Source organism: Protopterus annectens, chromosome 13.part0 (assembly GCF_019279795.1).
Source record: "Protopterus annectens isolate FY-2018-M chromosome 13.part0, PAN1.0, whole genome shotgun sequence".
NCBI classification, from domain to species: domain Eukaryota; kingdom Metazoa; phylum Chordata; order Ceratodontiformes; family Protopteridae; genus Protopterus; species Protopterus annectens.
In genome coordinates this window covers 1059084540-1059102747 of record NC_056747.1, presented here as the reverse complement: position 1 = coordinate 1059102747, position 18208 = coordinate 1059084540, and the positions used below count along the sequence as shown (strand labels likewise).

The 18208-nt window shown below is 40.7% G+C and overlaps 1 protein-coding gene across 1 annotated transcript in view; it reads right to left on the bottom strand.

Moving 5' to 3' along the window:
* FBXL20 (F-box and leucine rich repeat protein 20) overlaps positions 1-18208 on the bottom strand; it is a 2487640-nt gene that overhangs the window by 317165 nt on the left and 2152267 nt on the right. The window contains exon 10 of the mRNA XM_044055052.1: positions 15350-15424. Coding sequence (XP_043910987.1) covers positions 15350-15424 — 75 coding nt within the window. The remainder of the gene's footprint in view (positions 1-15349; positions 15425-18208) is intronic.

Genomic DNA, 18208 nt, shown 5'->3' with positions numbered 1-18208 from the left:
CCTTGGATATCACATCCAACTGACCAACTGATTAGTGTTTGGTAAAAGTATGTACAGAAATCCAGGTAGCCATCTCAAGAATAGAGCTAGTATCTAAACCCTTGAAAAAAGCAAAAAAGCACCAGAAGAAGCCACAGCCTTAGCAGGATGGCTTAACCAAAGAAAGAAGGCTTTTGTCATGAAAATAACAACAAACATAAATGGCTTTAGATATCCAAGAAGAAATAGTTTGCTTACAATTGGCCAATCCCAATGATCTAGAATGAAAGGAAACAAAAATCAGTTGTCTATGCACATTTAATCGGTGCAAAACCCTCTCACTAGCAGATTGCAGAGAAGGGAAAAGGTGGGCAAATGAATAAAATAATTAAAAGACAACTCATTCACCACTTTGGGCATAAAAGAAGGATTAGTATGAAGGGACACCTTTGTCCCTATGGAAAACTAAAAAAGGGGAACAGCTGTAAGGGCTTGAAGGAAGGGCCAACAGAAGAACAGTCTTTCAAGAACAATGCTGCAAGGAAGCTGAGGCTAAAGGCTCAAAAGGAGCCTCACTCAATTTCTCCAAAACAAAATTAAGGTCCGAGGAAGGAGGGATAGGCTTACTGGGAGGGCTAATATGAAGGACACCTTTAAGAAATTGTTTAGACTCTAATCTAGAGGCTAAAGGAGGGTGCTAGAGAAAGACATGCAGAAATAGCCAACAAGTGGACCTTAACAGAAGAATATGCCAACCCAGCACTGAGCAATTCACACAGATAAGATTAAACCAAAGGAACATCCACAGAAAGGGGGTTCAGGCTACGAGAAAGACATCAAACAGAAAACCTCTTCCATTTGGAAAAATAGGATTTCCTAGTAGTGGGTTTCCTGAACAACAAAAACAAACGAAAAAAAGATGAGAACAAAACCCCAACGAGGCACTTATCTGAAAATTGCTTGGTGAATCAGCAAACGAACCAAGCAATCAGACTGACGACTGAAGATGGAGTTCGGACTGGTGGCAAAGATGTTGGGAGGATGGTATGCTCGGACAAAACCTTTATGCCCTATGCTGTACGTTGGGAGCATACATGTGATGTACGACATACCCTTAGCAACCTAAAGGCTTTGTTATACTAGCCGGATGCCAGGCTGCCCTTGGCAGGGGATCCCTATCCTACTGTAAGGAATATTGCAACAGTGAAATGGAAGGACATCATGCATTCTGCAGCCATACAGTTACACAAGGATTGTCCCATTATCTATCTACTTTTCATGTACATTGCATCAGTTCTTCATTCAAGATTCTCAAACATGGCTACTCTTGCCAGGATTACAACTGTTTTAGACTTGCTTACTAATATTCTGCAAGTTTCTAAATCTTTTACCAATAAATACACTTTTTTGTTTTTTTCTCCTCACTCATATGGAAACATTTTATATTGTTCCACAACTACTTCACTAATTGCTGAACATCCGTCCATCTAATGTCTGCAACATGGATACAGTAACATTCTGTGATGTAAATTTTAGTAAAAAGGCACTCTGAAATCCTTTGCATTATTTCCTGTTTATCAGCTACATAAACATTATATATATATATATATATATATATATATATATATATATGCACACCCCAAAATAGCACTCAAAAAAAGAAAAGGAAACATGAGGCAATCTGGCAAAGGAATGCATTCTGGCATGTTTAATTCAGACAGTATATAAAACACTGTAGAAACAAACGACTATTTACTACTTTAATACACGTGTTCTATTATCTCATGAGCTTAGCTAATCAGTGAACTACTGGTTTTCTAACACAATCTTTTTGATGGATCATTCCATTCCTACCTGGCCAGAGCACACAATAGCAATTCTATAAAACATGCAAGCAAAACAGGAGATATAAAAAATGTCTGACATTTTATTTATATACCTACATAAAAATCTCTAGAGGCTCAGTTATTAAAACCTTTCAAACTCTTCAAACAAATTAAGTTTTGTAACACCAGTAATCAGTTTCCCACCAAGTAAGAAAGCAATGAATAAAATGCATCCATCACAAACATTTGGAAATGAGTATTCCTTAAAACACTGCATTTCAATTTGATACAGACAAATTAACACACTTTCAAAAAAAAAAAAAAAAAAAAAAGACATCTCAAAACTATCACAAAATGGTTAAAAACAAAGTAGTAAGAGAAACATAAAAGAAGATAAAACTAACACTAGATCACTAATTTCCAAAAATTACTAGCTTGAAGTCTGGAAACAATGCATTCACTATTCATGTTATGCTGCCTCGGTTCTACACAGACAAAACTCATGTTACTTTTTTAATTTCTTTTTAGCAGAAACAATTTTTTGAAAATAAGAATTTTAACCAAATTGACATACAACAGTAACTCACAAAAATCAGACAATAGCAAACAGGTTCCCACTGTATACTTGAAACTGACAGTACAAGTTCCAAAACATGAAGAAACTAGGTGCGACTGGACAGAAAGACATACCAAATTCAAAACTGTTGTGCCTCAGAGAATCCCTCCTCTCCAAGGTACACAGATTGTACAAATAGAGGGGGTACTGGGGTCATACCCTTCTTCATATCAGAGGAAGCACAGGAGTTTGCCCTACTGCAAATAATAAAAATAAATAAAATAAAAAATGTAGCTCTCCAGCTATTCAGCATTAGAAACCAAAACAGTTCTGTTAAAAACAATTAACTTCCTGATGTCTCACAATGTTTAAGTACTTTTATTCCTTTAATGCTGTGGAACTTCATCAGAACAGTGTTACAAATGAACTTACACCACAATGAAAATTAAATGAATTTAAAACTCATCACAGTATGTTAAAAGGTTTACTTAAAATGCAATTTATTGGTTTAAGATCTAAAACATTTCTTACACTAATCATTTCATTGAAACCAAGTGGAAACATTGCCGCCAATGTAATCTGCAATAGTTCAGAAGACTCCCAACAACCTGTCAAAATCCCCACCATAAATGTCCAAATACACTTTTTCTATAATAGATAAAAAATCCTCGAAGTCATGACAAGATAAACTAGGCTTAGCCAATACATTTTTTTTATTCTTTTCTACTTAATGGCATAATTAGATTCATATAAATGTCCTGACAGTTTTCTAACTGTTTTACCAATGTCAGCCTCACATCAAACACTGGCTGCAAAATAAATAGTTAAAAAAGTACAAAGTTTCCTTGCTGCTTACTAGAGCAAAATAAGAAACTACTGATATACCTGCATTGTGAACAAGGAAATGTCTCCAACTTCTTCATAACATTAACAGATTTTATTTATCTAAAGTTCAGAAAAGTACTTTATGTACAACATTTTTCTATTCACAAATTAGGGGTCACATCCAATAAAACTGAAGTCTTAAATCCCCAAAATAACTTTCCAGTTAATCTTCAGACTTTAAGGGAAAAAACTAAGCTAAAACTCTACAATTCTCAACTTCCTTCAGAAATAACATTTTTAAAGGTCATCTAAAATTGCTTGAAACTTGGTTTCCTGTTATCTTTCTATTTAGTTTTCACATTCCAGTTTAGTCTTCATTCTTTGTAGTTAACTTCACTATTCAAGCAAGTTGCCCTCTTTAGGAAGACCAGATGGGCAAATGAGTATTTCTGAAAGTTTAGTTTTTGGAAATTCCATCCCAATATACATTAATGCACCAAAAAATGAATCTCTTGTTTTCACTTTATTACTAGTAAAACTTAAAAGTTAAGTACTGTCTTCTAAGTCTTTAAAAAATAATCAAATTCCCAAACCACTAACCAAAAAGAACAGGTGGTCAAAGTGACCATAAACATTACTTTTCATTTTAACGCTTTTATCAAATTATTTTTATTTTACATGTGTTGACAGGGATCGTCTGACTGAGCTGAATAGCCCTTTTTCAGTGGAGGCCTAGGGAGAAAAGCTCCACGAACATTACAATAAAGGTCATGCATAAGTAATTAACAAGTTTTACAGAAAATACATTTTTGCAATAAGTAGTTAAAAGTTCAATAAAATGTATAGTAAGGAAGCAATAAGTGATGGTGTTGACAAAAGTATAATAAAGATGTAGTATGTAACAGTATATAACAGTGTGGAGACAATGTTATAAATCAAGGAAGGTGAGGTGGAAACATGGTAATGTTTTAGAGATGCTGAGGGAGTAAGATTAGAAATGTGAATTATTAATAGTAATGTAAGGAGGTAACAGTTATTGGTTAGGATACAAGGTACAGTGTGCCAAGGAAGGCTGGGGGGAGCACTGAGGTAGAGAGAGAGAGGAAGAGGTCAGTAGATCAAAACAATGTTGAGGACAAGTAGGACAGAGTCTTAGGGAAAGTAGGGAAGATTAAGTAGGGTAAGTACAGTGACTTTTCAAATATCCCTTGGCGGCAGCTTCGAATTAAGTTGATTGAGGGACCTGATTTCTACTGGCAGCTTGTTCCAAGAAATGGTAGGATGGTAGCTATAGAAGTTGCATCCTATTTTGGTCCTGGGTTTGTAGATCTGTAAAAGGTCTTGGTCTGGGCTGTGTAGGGATCTAGTGGGGGAATAATGGGAGATACGCTGAGGCAGTAGGAAGGTTGGCAGAGTGGAATGAATGATTTGAAGCCGAGAGAGGAGGAGCTGGTGGGGTAATTCTAGTGTGTTTAGGTTTTTTAGTTTGGTGTGCTGTGAATCTGGCTACTTTGTTGTAAGTTTATTCAAGTTTAGAGAGGAGAGAGGAGATGAGATTTGTAAGGATTTGAGAGCTATACAATACACTTGGTAAGAGGTAAGCATGGGAGAGGGTTACCTTTGCTTTGTTAGTGAGAAACTTTTTATTTCTATAAAGGAGGCCCAGTTTTAGGTGAGTCTTGTGGATACAGTTGTTAACAAGCAAGTCAAACTTAAGTTGGTCATCTACAATGACACTTAAGAGTTAGACTCAACTTTGATAGGAGTGTTACTGAGAGACAGTATTGAGAACGTAGGTTTGAGGTGGTTAAGATTTTTATGTAAGAAGAGCAAGAGTTTTGTTTTATTTGGGTTTAGTATAAGGCAGTTGCTAGAGAGCCAGGTTTTGACTGCGTTAAAGGATGTATGGGTAGTTGAGATGAGTTCAGAGGGGATATCATCAATGGTGATGACTGCAGAGTCATCCGCATATTGTACCAGGGATGACTTGGGGCACGAAGTATAGAGTTGACTAGTAAAGACATTAAAAAGTAAGGGGCCAAGAAAAGAGCTTTGGGGGACTCCCATTTTTACAGTGAGAGAAGGGGAGGGAGCAGAATGCCATCTCACTGATTGGAATCGATCTGTGAGATCGCTAGAAAACCAGGCAACAGTAGAAGTGCATAAGTTAAGGTTTGTCAATTTAGTTAGAAGTGAGTTTGAGACAGTGTCAAAGGCTTTTTAAAGGTCTAAGAAAAGGCAAGAGATGAGTTTGTTTTTATCTCTGGCCAGAGAAATAGTGTTAAGGAAGGATATGAGGGAAGTAGTACTGTGTTTGGGGCAAAAGCGATGTTGTGTGGGTGTGAGCAGGTTATCCTGCAAAAGGTACTGTATGGGTTGCTTGTGTATGCATTTTTCCAACACTTTGGAGAGTGGGGATAGGATTGCAAGAGGGCTAAAGTTAGGGATTTCTGTGGAATAGCCACCTTTATGTATAGGTATGGTGTAGAATTCTTTCCAGCTAGAGGGGACCTTTGACTCAGAGATAAAGCAGTTTTATCAAGATAGATACTGGGAGAGCAAGTGAATCAGCAGCTAGTTGGAGGAAGTAGGAAGGGGAATACTGTCTGCTGATGTGGTGCAGGGCTTTAGTTTAGAGAGCAAAGATTTGATTTAACTAGTAGGAACAGATGTGAGGGAAAAAGTAGTGGAAGAGTTTGGAGCAGGAGAGGATTCAGAGGATTTACTAGTCTGGTTGTTTTTTTGGTTAGATATGTTAGTAGCAGAGGGGTTAACAGTAATCTTTGTAGATATGGATTTGATAAAATAGGTGTTAAAGATGGCAGGAGCTTCTTCGGGTTTCTTGTTAGGGCAGAGATTGGGGGAGGAAGGTTTCCTGGGATGTAGTAGTTGGTTAATAGAGCTCCAAAATTTTTGGGGATTTGATCTTTGAGAGAGGAGGTTAGACTAGAAGTGTGTTTTGTCTTTAATAATGTGTTTTTTGTCAGATTTCTGAGTTCTTTACATTTTTATAAATCGATGGGGAGTTTATTTTTCACCCGTGTTTTCCACTACCTGTCTCTAGATTTCATTAGGGTAAGAGTAGCATATGTTAGCCATGGGGAGATGTTTGATTTTATACAAACTGTGCAGAGAGGTGCAAGGCTGTTGAGAATATTAAGAAGGGTAGAGTTGAAAGAGTGGACTGCTTTATTGAGGTGGAGTTGGGTTAGGTTAGTCCAGTTAATGCTAGGCAGAAGGTCTCTAAATGTCTGTGGGCAGAAGTTAGTTAGTTTGTGACAGGTTATATATCTGTGAGGCCTGATGAAGTGATGAGTGAATCTAAGAATTTTTACTGGGGAGTGGTCACTTAGGGAGTTGGGTAGTGTTTCAAGGGTTATGATACTTGCATGGATCAGAGACTAGTATTCAGTCTACAAGAGTGCCAGGGTTCCTATAATTATTGTCATGTGTTGGCTCAGAAATAAGATGAGTAAACCCATATAAGTTAATGCTATAGGTAGAGTTAGGAGAGCAAAGAGACAGCCAGTTAATATTAACATCACCATGGAGTATGGTTTTATTTGGGATGTTTTGTGAGAGGTATGACAGAATATTTTCCAGTACATGAATGTTGTTCCCTGGAGGCATGTAGATGGATGCTACAGTAATTGTGGTGTAGTTATTAAGTTTAAAGTCAGCTGTCAGAATTTCAGTTGGTGGAAAGTGTGGGACAGGTTTGTTAACACATGTTAGAGTAAGTTGGTTGGAATAAACTATTGCAACTCCACCCCCTTTTTTCTTCTGGCGATCTAGATGAAGGATAATATAATCAGGGAGGAGTATTAGTGTATTAGGGTTACAAGGTTTCACCCAGGTTTCAATAAGGGTAATTATATCTGAAGTATGTTAAGCAACCCAGGCATGGAACTCATTTTGTTGAGTATGCTTCTAGTATTCACTGAGTAAAATGAGATATGTTTCTTGGGACAAGTAGGGTGTACTATACTGGGGAGTTGTAGTATTACTGGTAGGAGAGTGAGAGGTGGGACCTCACATGTAGGAAAACATACATTTACATAAAAGAGAACAAATCATATTAACATGTTTAAACATTACATATCTTTTGTATAAACATCATCAGTCCAACACTACATACATTGCTCAATTCCAGTCTTCCCTTAAATAATCTCACCTATGCTAGATAAAGTTTGTGAAGTAGAAAAACTATTACAAGCCACCAAAATGTATGCACACATCACCCGCTGCTCCTGCAAACTCTCCCTAAGCATTTCAATCTTATACTCTAACAAGTGTATGAATTCCTGAGGGGACTTAGCCCATAACTCCGTGTATTATTGTCTGAAATTGAAGCTACATGATTTTGATGTTGTCTACTACGTTTTATTCATGTTTGTCAACCTACTGAAAACTTCATATTTACTTATCTCTAAATGTTTCTATTGTTACCAATTTATTTATACTCTGCTTTCTGGAGCTTTTCTCCCCGGGTCTCTGCTGAAAATGGACATATATCCAGTCAGACTTTCCCGGTAAACAAATGTAAAAATAAATAAATAAATCAGAGAATCCATATCAGGAATATCAAAAAATAAATTCCACTACTTCCAGTAAGACTGCATTATCAGGTGTCAGCTGAACACAGTTTTGTTGCATTAAATTAGACACAACATCCAAACACTTGGTCCTTTAATGTATTCTAATGTAATGCAGTTTTTCTGATGGCTATCTGAATAGATAGATAAAAATGCTGCTTTTTTAGCTTCAGCAAACTCTGTTCTCCGGTGCTATTAGCAATTCTGCAACCAAAAAAAAAAAAAAACTCTTCCAAACGTCTACTCAAAGTTGTTAAAAGTTTTGAATCACCCTGCTGTTCAGCTACCTTTTATTCTGTTGGGCTTTTTACCTAAAACACCCTTTCTATCAAGTCAACCTCCTTCAGAAAAAAACACTTGCTGCCCCATTCTAGGTACTTCCCATGGACAGTAATAGATGGCCATACGGAGGCCATTAGGCAAGGAGCCTCAAAGATGGTGTGTCACATGACCCTTGCTAGCATTTTAGTAATGTCAGTGTATTTATTATGGGCCCTAACTCCATCCCCTGGGCAGGGGACAAGAGACCCACATCACTGCAGCAGCCACTATATTTCCTCAAGCCAATACACACTAATGTGCAATCGCGACATGAACTACCACATCTCTTCAGCTTGACGGCTGAATGCTTGTCCCTGGGTCAAACTCAACATCACTTCTCTTCCTCCAAAAGACTGTAGCATTGGTTGATCCCAGATTGTTCCACTATCTGGTTTGTTGGTCTAGGGGTATAATTCTCCCCAAGGACAGGCATGCCCATCCTCACCATGCCACCTCCAACATGCTCCTGAGTTACTAAATGACCTCTGACTACTTAGGCCCCAGTTAGTCTTTATGCTAACAGAGATGGCATAATCATGCATTTTAAACAAACTTTCTTGTGCATGCTGTAAGTGAATAAAAGCAGAGGAAACATTATCCACATATAATTCCAAGACCACAGTGATAAACAGAAAAGGCAAACAATACTCCTTTCAGGCCTCCAACCAGCTTAGTCTTTCAGGTTATTACCAGACAATGTCCTGCCCCAGAAAACAGATGATTAACACACAATTTCTTCACCAAAAGTAGGGAATTACTTAAATCTACAAAATGCTAGATTTTAGCTAAGCCACCATCCAGTGCAAACTGTCTTCCCTGGAGACTCATGTTACACTCCGTATATTCTGACATCACCCCTTCTTATGAAATTCCTCCTCTTACTGACCATTGCACAAACATTCTTATATACACAGTTTAAAGTGTTATAAAATGCATCGAGTCACATAAAAGTGAAAATTTTCTTGGAAAATGAATGTAGTTCACTTAATTCAGCTGATGCATGGTATTCCACTGTGCTACCTGACAGAGAAGGAAACAGAGAAGGTTAACAGATTCAGTCCAATAAATTAGCAAATGTCTACAGTACAATAGTGACTTGAAAACTGTAAACTAGGAGGCACATGGATGTACACAGTAGAGCCAACATAAAAAGAAGTTATGTACTTAGCATAACGTTCCATGTGAGTTATCTCACCTTTATTCTCACTGATGGGTTCGGAGCCGATCCTCAGTCGGCTCCGACACGGCCGATAGCAAAGCTCAAGGTTTGCCAGTAGCTCGAGACCAAGCCCCTTATCCCACAATGCACTGCTGGAATTACCTCCGATCTTGTTTGCTACGAGTATATATACCCTTTTATTTATTTCTACAAGGAAGCACTTCCCGAAGGGGAAGAAGAAATATTGAATAACCAGGATGGTACTAGCCTCTAAGTCAACTGTCAACCAGGAGGGGGAAGGAGGGAGGGACGAGAGAATAAAGGCGAGATAAACAACTCACATGGAATGTTATGGTAAGTACATAACTTCTTTATGTGAAGTTGTTAAATCTCGCCGTTTATTCTCACTGATGGGTAGCGTCCCTAGCACCCTCAATCCTGGGTGGCTCGTGGAAGTGCGTTTTTCAGTACTGTGGAACCAAAGTAAGACCTGTCCCTGGAAGCCTCATCTACTTTGTAATGCGTGATAAAGGTATGAGGCTTAGACCAAGTGGCTGCAGTGCAAATATTGTCAAGGGGCAATTTAGCTTGAAAGGCAGAAGACGTAGAAACGGCTCTGGTAGAATGAGCCTCAGGGTTTGCGTGTCAATGGCATGCTCGCATTCACATAAACAAAGGATATACAATCCGATAACCATTTAGATAATGTTGTTTTAGCCACTGGATTACCCTTTTCTGGCTTCTGAGAAGGATACAAAAAGTTGATCTGATTTTCTAATATCCTTAGTTCTGTCAAGATAAAATCTGAGCTGTGTACATCAAGTTTGTGCAGCATGCATTCCAATTTGTTAGAGTGGTTGGGAAAAAAGACTGGCAGCTCAATGACCCGATTGATATTGGATTCAGAACAGACTTTAGGAAAAAATGAGGGGTTTGTTCTGAGAGATACTCTATCAGCATGGAAAATCATGTAAGGTGGTCTGACAGATAATGCTCGAAGTTCTGACACTCTGCGGGCAGAAGTAATGGCCACTAGAAAAATAGTTTTCCAAGATAAATATTTGAGATCACAAGAAGATGCTGGTTGAAAAGGGGGGAGAATAATTTGAGACAGCATAAAGTTCAAATTCCAGGGAGAATAAGGAATTTTGACAGGAGGTCTCATGTGAAGAACACCTTTAAGAAAAGTTTTAGATAACTTATGGCCCATAACATTCGAGCCACCAAATCCAAGGTGGAAATTTGAGATGGCAGCTAACTGGACTCGAACTGTAGCAGCTGCTGCCCCTTCCTTAAAAATCTGTGTCAAGAATTCTAAAATGGATGATAGCAGAGCTCGGAAAGGGTCACTTTTCTGTGTGTTGGCCCAGATTGAGAACTTTTTCCACTTACTACAGTATAATTTCCTGGTGGATGGCTCGTGAGAAGACAAGAGAATTTGTCTTATATCTTCTGAAATTGAATGAAGCCTGGCAATTAGGGGAAGTGGATTAGCCAAGCAGTCAGTTTTAGGGACTGCAGGGAAGGATGGAGGTCCCCTAACGGGTGCATCAGAAGGTCCGGAACTGGGTCCAGGATCCACAGATCTTCCAACAGGAGATGGTGGAGAAACGGGAACCAAATCTGTCAAGGCCAGTAGGGGGCTATGAGGATAACAGTCCTTCCCAGCGATTTTGCTTTCTGTAAAAATCTGGGTATCAATGGGAAGGGTGGGAATGCATAAAGGAGACCCCGGGGCCAATCGTGTAAGAGTGCATCTCTCTGGGGATGTCCCGGAGATGGTATTAGGGCAAAGTAACTTCTGCATTTTGAATTGATGTGGCTGGCAAAGAGGTCGCAGCAAGGCTGGCCCCATTTGTGGAAAATCAACTCCGCAACCTGTTGTTTGAGACCACTCATGAGGGAGCAATATCGCCCTGCTTAGCTTGTCCGCTATCACGTTGGATTTCTCCGGGATGTGCATTGATAACAGAAAACACTGGGATGACACAGCCCATTGCCAGACCCTGAGGGCTTCTCGACAAAGGGGGTAAGTCTTGGTTCCACCTTGCTTGTTCAAGTACCAGACTACTGACATGTTGTCCGTCTGAATTGCAATAGTTCCTACAGGAAGAGAGTCCTGAAAATATTGCAACACCAGAAGGACCGCTCTCAACTCTAGAACACTGATACGTAGATGTGACTCTTGATCCGTCCATGTGCCTTGTGCAGTCTTTCCCTGAAAATGCCCCCCTCACCCTTTCAGGGAAGCGTCCGTGGTCACAGTGGCTACTGGGGGAGGGTCTTCTGATTGTGACATGAAGAGACATCAACCACCACCAAAGGTCTCTCTTGCAAGAATCCGTGATGAGAATCATGTGGTGCATCGATAATTTCTGGTAAGACCACTGAGCAAAGACAAGCCATTGAAGAATTTGCATATGCATCTTTCGATTGGAAGACGTAGAGTGGTAGTTGAGGTATCTAACTGTGCTCCTATAAAAATGGTATGCTGCGATGGCGATAAGGCAGACTTTTTGAAGTTGATTGTAATGCCTAATTGATGGCAGAGTGTCTGAGTGCATTGTGTTGCCTGAGTCAATTGATGCCTGGTGGTAGCGGTGAGGAGCCAATTGCCTAGGTATGGAAACACCTGGAATCGTAGATGTCTCAGGTGAGCTGTGACCATTGCCATGCATTTGGTGAACACTCTGGGGGCTGTAAGTGAGACCAAAGGGCAGGGCTCAAAACTGGTAATGGTTGGCTCCCAGCCGGAAACGCAGGTGATCTCTGGAGCATCTGTTCATCTTTATGTGATAGTCCGCGTCCTTGAGATCTATGGAGCACATCCAATCGCCTTTCCCTAAGAAGGAAAGAATGGACTGAAGCGTGACCATTTGGAACTTCTCTTTCATTACGAACTGGTTGAGTCTGCTGAGGTCCAAGATAGGTCTCCAGTCCCCTGTTTTCTTTGGTAACAAAAAGAATCTTAAGTTCCGAATCCAACTTGGTCTGCTGGGACTGGTTGGATGACTCTTTTTTCTAGCAATTTGTGGACCTCTATGATTTCTTGTTCCCTGAGACTGGGTGGAACATCTGGGATTCTGTTTACAGGAATGGGAGGGGTAGAGAACGGTATGAAATATCCACTGGAAATGATGCTTTGTACTCACGTATCTGATGTTATGTTTAGCCAGGCTTCTGGGTATAAAGACAAGCGACCCCTGACTGCCTCCAGAGCCGAACAGCCAGGCCCCCTTTCAGGGGCGCTGGTAGGGTTGACCAGAGAACTGACCCCTGTCACCCTGTTGCTGCGGAACCCCTCTGCCGCGGGGGCGGCGTCTTCTGTTATAACCCCCTCCTCTGCCTCTAGAGGGGGTTTCTCCACATGTGTCCTGAAAGGCTCCCTGTGCTTTTCGGAACCACATTCTCCCTCCCCTAGGGCCCTTGGGGTAGGGCTGAGTAGGGGTAGAAAAACGGACTCCAACGGCAGATTAGGTCTTGCCTTCCTGCTCACACCTGGTTAAAGTTTCCTTTACTTTAGACCCAAACAGTGATGAACCATCGAATGGGGTGATGATAAAGGAAGACTTAAAGGGTTCGGCAAAGGAACAGAGATGCATCCAGGCTTGTCTTCAGAGAGCAATTCCCGAACTAGTGGCTCTACTCGAACCATCAGCTGCATAAGATATGAGACGCATGGACGAGTTTACAACTGAGTTTAGGGTTGCGAGCTATGCGTTGACTTTGTCGGCAACCCCTGCAGCTACCGTACCCTGGAGAGCATCTCCTAGCTCTTTCAGGAGATCTCTTTGTAGTCTTGTAAAATGGGTCAAGTAGTTCAGTGATCGCAGAGAAAAAGTTGCTGAACTAAACATGTGTTTCCCATATCTATCCATGATCCTAGAATCTCTGTTAGGAGGATGGATAGATGTGGATGTTTTAGACACTTCCTTTTTGATGGCTGCAGCACTCCCTTGGTCAAAAATGGCTTGTCCACTGGGGCAGACATGAATTTATTTGGCCTGCGAGGGACAGGTTCCATGGCCTCTGGTGACTCCCACACCTTACGAGAGATCAGTTCCATGAGCTCGTCGTAAGGCGGAGACACCCAAGAAGTGGAAGGTTGAGACCCAAAAGCCTTCAAGAGCACAGACTCGTCCTCAGTAGGGGTCTTGGACTGCCAATCGCCCCTCTGACTAAGGATCTCTAATATCTCTGCAAAGGAGATATCGTCAGAGGGGGATCGAGGGGACCCTTCTGACTCATCCAAGTCCGTGTCAAATGTCAAAGACTCCTGTGGGGAGTCTAAGTGCCTCCTCTTGCACAGTCTCTTCCTGGGCACCTCCTCAGTGGGGGGATCTGGGGATGTCTCAGAAGAGCAGGGGATGCCCTGCGGGGGTACTTGAGGCTCAGGGTCTCTACGCTTAGGGGGACCGGTAGACGAAGAAGCAGACACAGGAGCTTGAGGTGAGAGGGAAGGCTGAACCGATGCTGACGTTGTCTTGGGAGACGAGACTCTCCTCATAGCATCAAAGGCACCACAACTCTGACGAGAAGGGGCAGATGGACCTGAAAGGGCCGTCCGATCCTCCTGCACTGAAACCATGGGCTCTGAGCCTGAGGTAGGAGCCGAGCTCATCCGAGCCGAAGCCCCGAGAGGAAGAGTCGGGCACCAACAAAGCGGTCTATCCTCCCCGGACCCGATGGAAGAGCACAGGCTCCTAGAGTCCTCAGTCGTCGCTGAGGACATCCGAGTAGCTGGAGCCGATAACACCACGTCTCGGAGGAGGAGTAGACAAATCCGGTTCAATGGTCTTCGGCGCCAACGAGCTGGTCGGGGCCAACAACAATTTGGCAAGTCATGGTGCCTGTAAAAGCTTCTGCACTAGCCGATCCATGTCCAAATCTGAAAGGCTGACTGAAGACTTAGATGAATGCACCGAAGGTGCTGACTGGAGCAGAGGAGAAGAGGGAACCTCAGAGACCGGCTCCAATACTGGGAGCTGGCTCCGAAACAAAGGGACACTCGGTTCCGAGGTCTATGGAACCGATGATCCTCCCTCTGAAGTTCTTGCCTTTTCTGCAATTTTGGGATCCGAAGACTTTGAAGATTTGAAGGATTTGGAAGACATGCTAGCACCTTCCTGGCTACTCAACACCTCAGAAAAGGAATGCTGCAGTAATCCCCTGTCAATTAGCTTCCTCCTTCTCTCCAAGAGGACTCTTGAAGAAAAGGAATGGCAAATGCTGCAAGTGTCTTGGAGGTGTTTAGCCCCCAGACAGTAAACACATTGAATGTGTCCGTCAGTGATGGACATTTTCTGCCCACAATCTGGGCATTTCTTGAATCCCGATTTAGGATGGGACTTTTCCTTGTCATCTGACATAGTAAATAGTAGAATACAAAATCCAGTATACTGAAACTAATAGAGTGAAGTCCTTCCTTTCCTTGTAAAGACCCACACTAACTAAGGAAAGCAACTAAGCCCAAACCGGGCACTATCTATGACAGAATTAAACTATAAATTTACAAATACAGGGCTAAACAGGAACACTGAGAAAAAAATCTGACTAGAAGAAAATAGAGATTATTAACTCTAAATAGGGCTAAAAGGCCCACACAAAACAACTAAGCCAACAGGGCACTAACTATCAGAAACTACTGATTCTATTATTAAAATTTTAACAATAACACTCAAACTGTCTATATGAAAATATCTAAGAGAAAAAATAAGATTGTTATCAAAAACTTGCTATTTTTTTCCACAAATGGTCCCAGCTTGCTGGATCACTGAGATCTCCCTTGCCATGGCAAACTAGATCTGAGGTAATTCCAGCAGTGCATTGCGGGATAAGGGGCTTGGTCTCGCGCTACTGTCAAACCTTGAGCTTTGCTATCGGCCGTGTCGGAGCCGAGGATCGGTTCCGAACACATCAGCGAGATTTAACAACTTCACATCATGGAATTAACTAACCTCCACTTTATCAATGGCACACCATGTTACAGCAGTGTGTCAAGATTCACCCAGGAGAGCTGGTGGGTATGTACCTATTACCCGTAAGCAAATGTTATAAAAGAACAGTACAACAGAGAAGAAAGACTTACTGTGCAGGTTTGCAGATTGATTGTCATCAGTTCTGGTGAGTGAGCACCAATGTACCGCAGTGCATCATCATCCAGCTATCAAAATATAAAATGCACACAAGTTTAGAAGCAATGAAAAAAGAGTTACGAGAAAAAAAGAATATCCACACAATGGCTGAAAACATTAAGCAAATAAAAGTCAATGCCTTTTCCTCATAACACAAAAGGTATAAAAATTTAACAGTCTAAAGTCTATTTCAACAGCAGAAAAGAACAATGTGCTGTTATACCTAGAACTGGATATCTATCTAGGCCAGTGATGGTGAACCTATGATACACGTGTCAAAGGTGACACACCAGAACGTTTTGGGTAACACACTAGCGTTCACCAACACGCAAGTTACCAAAGTAACTGAATGAACAAAAATACAAGAAATGTATGACCCTGCACTTGTTTATTAAAACTCGGCAACAAAAAAGTCATTAATTGATGTTAATCAAATCAAATGCAATGTGTTCCATATTTTTTCAGTTCAATTCAAAATTACTATTAAAAGTAGGGTAATTTTTGGTGCACTATTTTAAGTCCAATTATCAGTGCTATAATTTTCTCTATTGTAAGTCACTGATTTTTTTGTGTTTTACAATACATAGCAGCACACGATTAAACTGCATTTTTTAAAATAAATGTATACGTAAAGAATTGTTTCCCTTTTGTTCGGGGGGGGGGTGACATGCCAGCACAGTCAAGATAGGTATTTTCCGAATTTTTGACACGCTGAGCCCAAGAGGTTTGCCATTACTGATCAAGGCAGACAGGCAGTCAACACTCAAAATGCCAGGTACCCAAGTTTGGTTGAAAGACTGCAAATTGAATGGACAGACTACAAGGGAAAAAGCAATTACTTCAGTAACATTCTGAACACTGTGGGGAGGGACTATATTCAAACCAATACCACCATCTTACAGCTGTCTTCTGGAAAAGTCTGCCACAAAACTAAAGGCATTGAACAGCACATGACTGGCATGCATCACACCAACATAAAAGGCATGCTGATGAAATCTCAAAGAGGAGGAGAAAAATATACACTATTCAAGACCTTAATGTGCAGACATTCACAACTTGCAAATTATTCTATTCTTTTAAATTAACTTAAGAGGAAACAGACAGAAAATTTGTGAGATTTGAGCCCAAGTGTTTCTGATTTACTTCGACAGGCACTGGGTGGAATACAATATTTCCAACTCAAGTTACAGCATACTCCAAATAAAAAGGCAATAGTATTCTGGCAATGAAGTTTCACAATGGGATAGACACGTGAATGCTTTGGATGTCTGTTGACAACATCCAGAATGTCATCAGTTTCTACTAGATGTTACTAACATGGGGTTTCATAATAGCTGTAAATTTTTAGTCAGTTGAATTGTTGATGCTTATAATGCAAAAATGTACACTGCTTGCATATGAAATACCGAAATATTAATTATTCCAGAATAATACCCATTCTCTCTTGGGTTAAGACTGAAAAGGACCTGATAGGATCAGATGACCATATTTGCTTTAAAGTGCTTAAAACAAGACGACTATTAATACAATCCTACAGCCCATTATACCTGCCAAGTAGAAGGGACAAACTGCCAATACCGCACTGACTTTTGGTTGATATAACACCTTCATGTGAAAGAACCAACCCAATATCTTTATTTACTACAAGTAGATGATCCAGAATATTCCCTCTCCAACACAAATGGAGATATATATATAGACTCTGGTATCATGTCCTAGTACAATGATTCCCATGTGTCTTTGCTATAAATAATAAAATGTCAGTAACGCTCCCAAGAATATTTGCTGCGATACTCTCAATGCCATTTTACTGTTTTGTGTGTACTCCTACCACCATCCTTAAATACTTTCACAAACAACCACACTCATTACTTCCAGCAGCATTACACAAACTCCCAAGTGTCTGCTTGCATTCTTACAATGTTAATGAATCAATTTTTACTTCTCCCTTCTGGGGCCCTTAGAGTGACAATACAAAGATGTATATGCATTCTTGCTAAGACTACAGTGCCACTTGTTGTGTCTTTCAGCTTTTTCCGGTTAGGGGTTGCCACAGCAGAACTCCGGTCCGCTAATGAATGGCAGTAGATTTTTACGTGCAGAGTTGCCAGCCCTGACACAACCTTCAACAAAGGTACACCCATTCACGCATGTCTCCAGACAGAAGACGCTTCAGCTGAGAATCTAACGGAACGTCTTACTGTGAGGCGACAGAGCTACCGCAGCACCACCACCGCAGTTAACACTACAGTGCCACTAATATGCTGAATTCAAAAGCATTACTCTCCAAGAGCATAATGATTTGATCACACCAGGTATCATCATATCAGCATCAGTCAGATTTAAATGATGCTTGTTTTAATCCAAGAGCACCTAGTGTTAAAAGTGAGATCGCAGAGCTGTGGAGTTATGGGAGTTTCCCCTTACCTATAAGGCTGTGCAATCTTAGAGTTAGCATACTCACACAGGCCTAATGTGGAGGTGCAAAACAGCTCACTACCTGCAAAAACGCTTTATTTTAAATTGTTAAAGTCAGTGCTGCACGTTTTTGACTGCTTTTATTTTCCAGTTTATTATAATTGTGTTCATGGAATTACTATGAATCCCACTATCCGCGCTCTTATAATACTGTTGTTTCAGATAATATGCATTTCTGTTGATGCCATAGCACTGTTAAACCAAACATCATACATCTGTCCAGATGTCATTACAGTGTTATTAGAATGATGGACATAAATACTTATTGTTACAACACAGTGACTGATAATTTCTGTAGACATTTTTCACTAGTATCGCACTCATTTATACACATC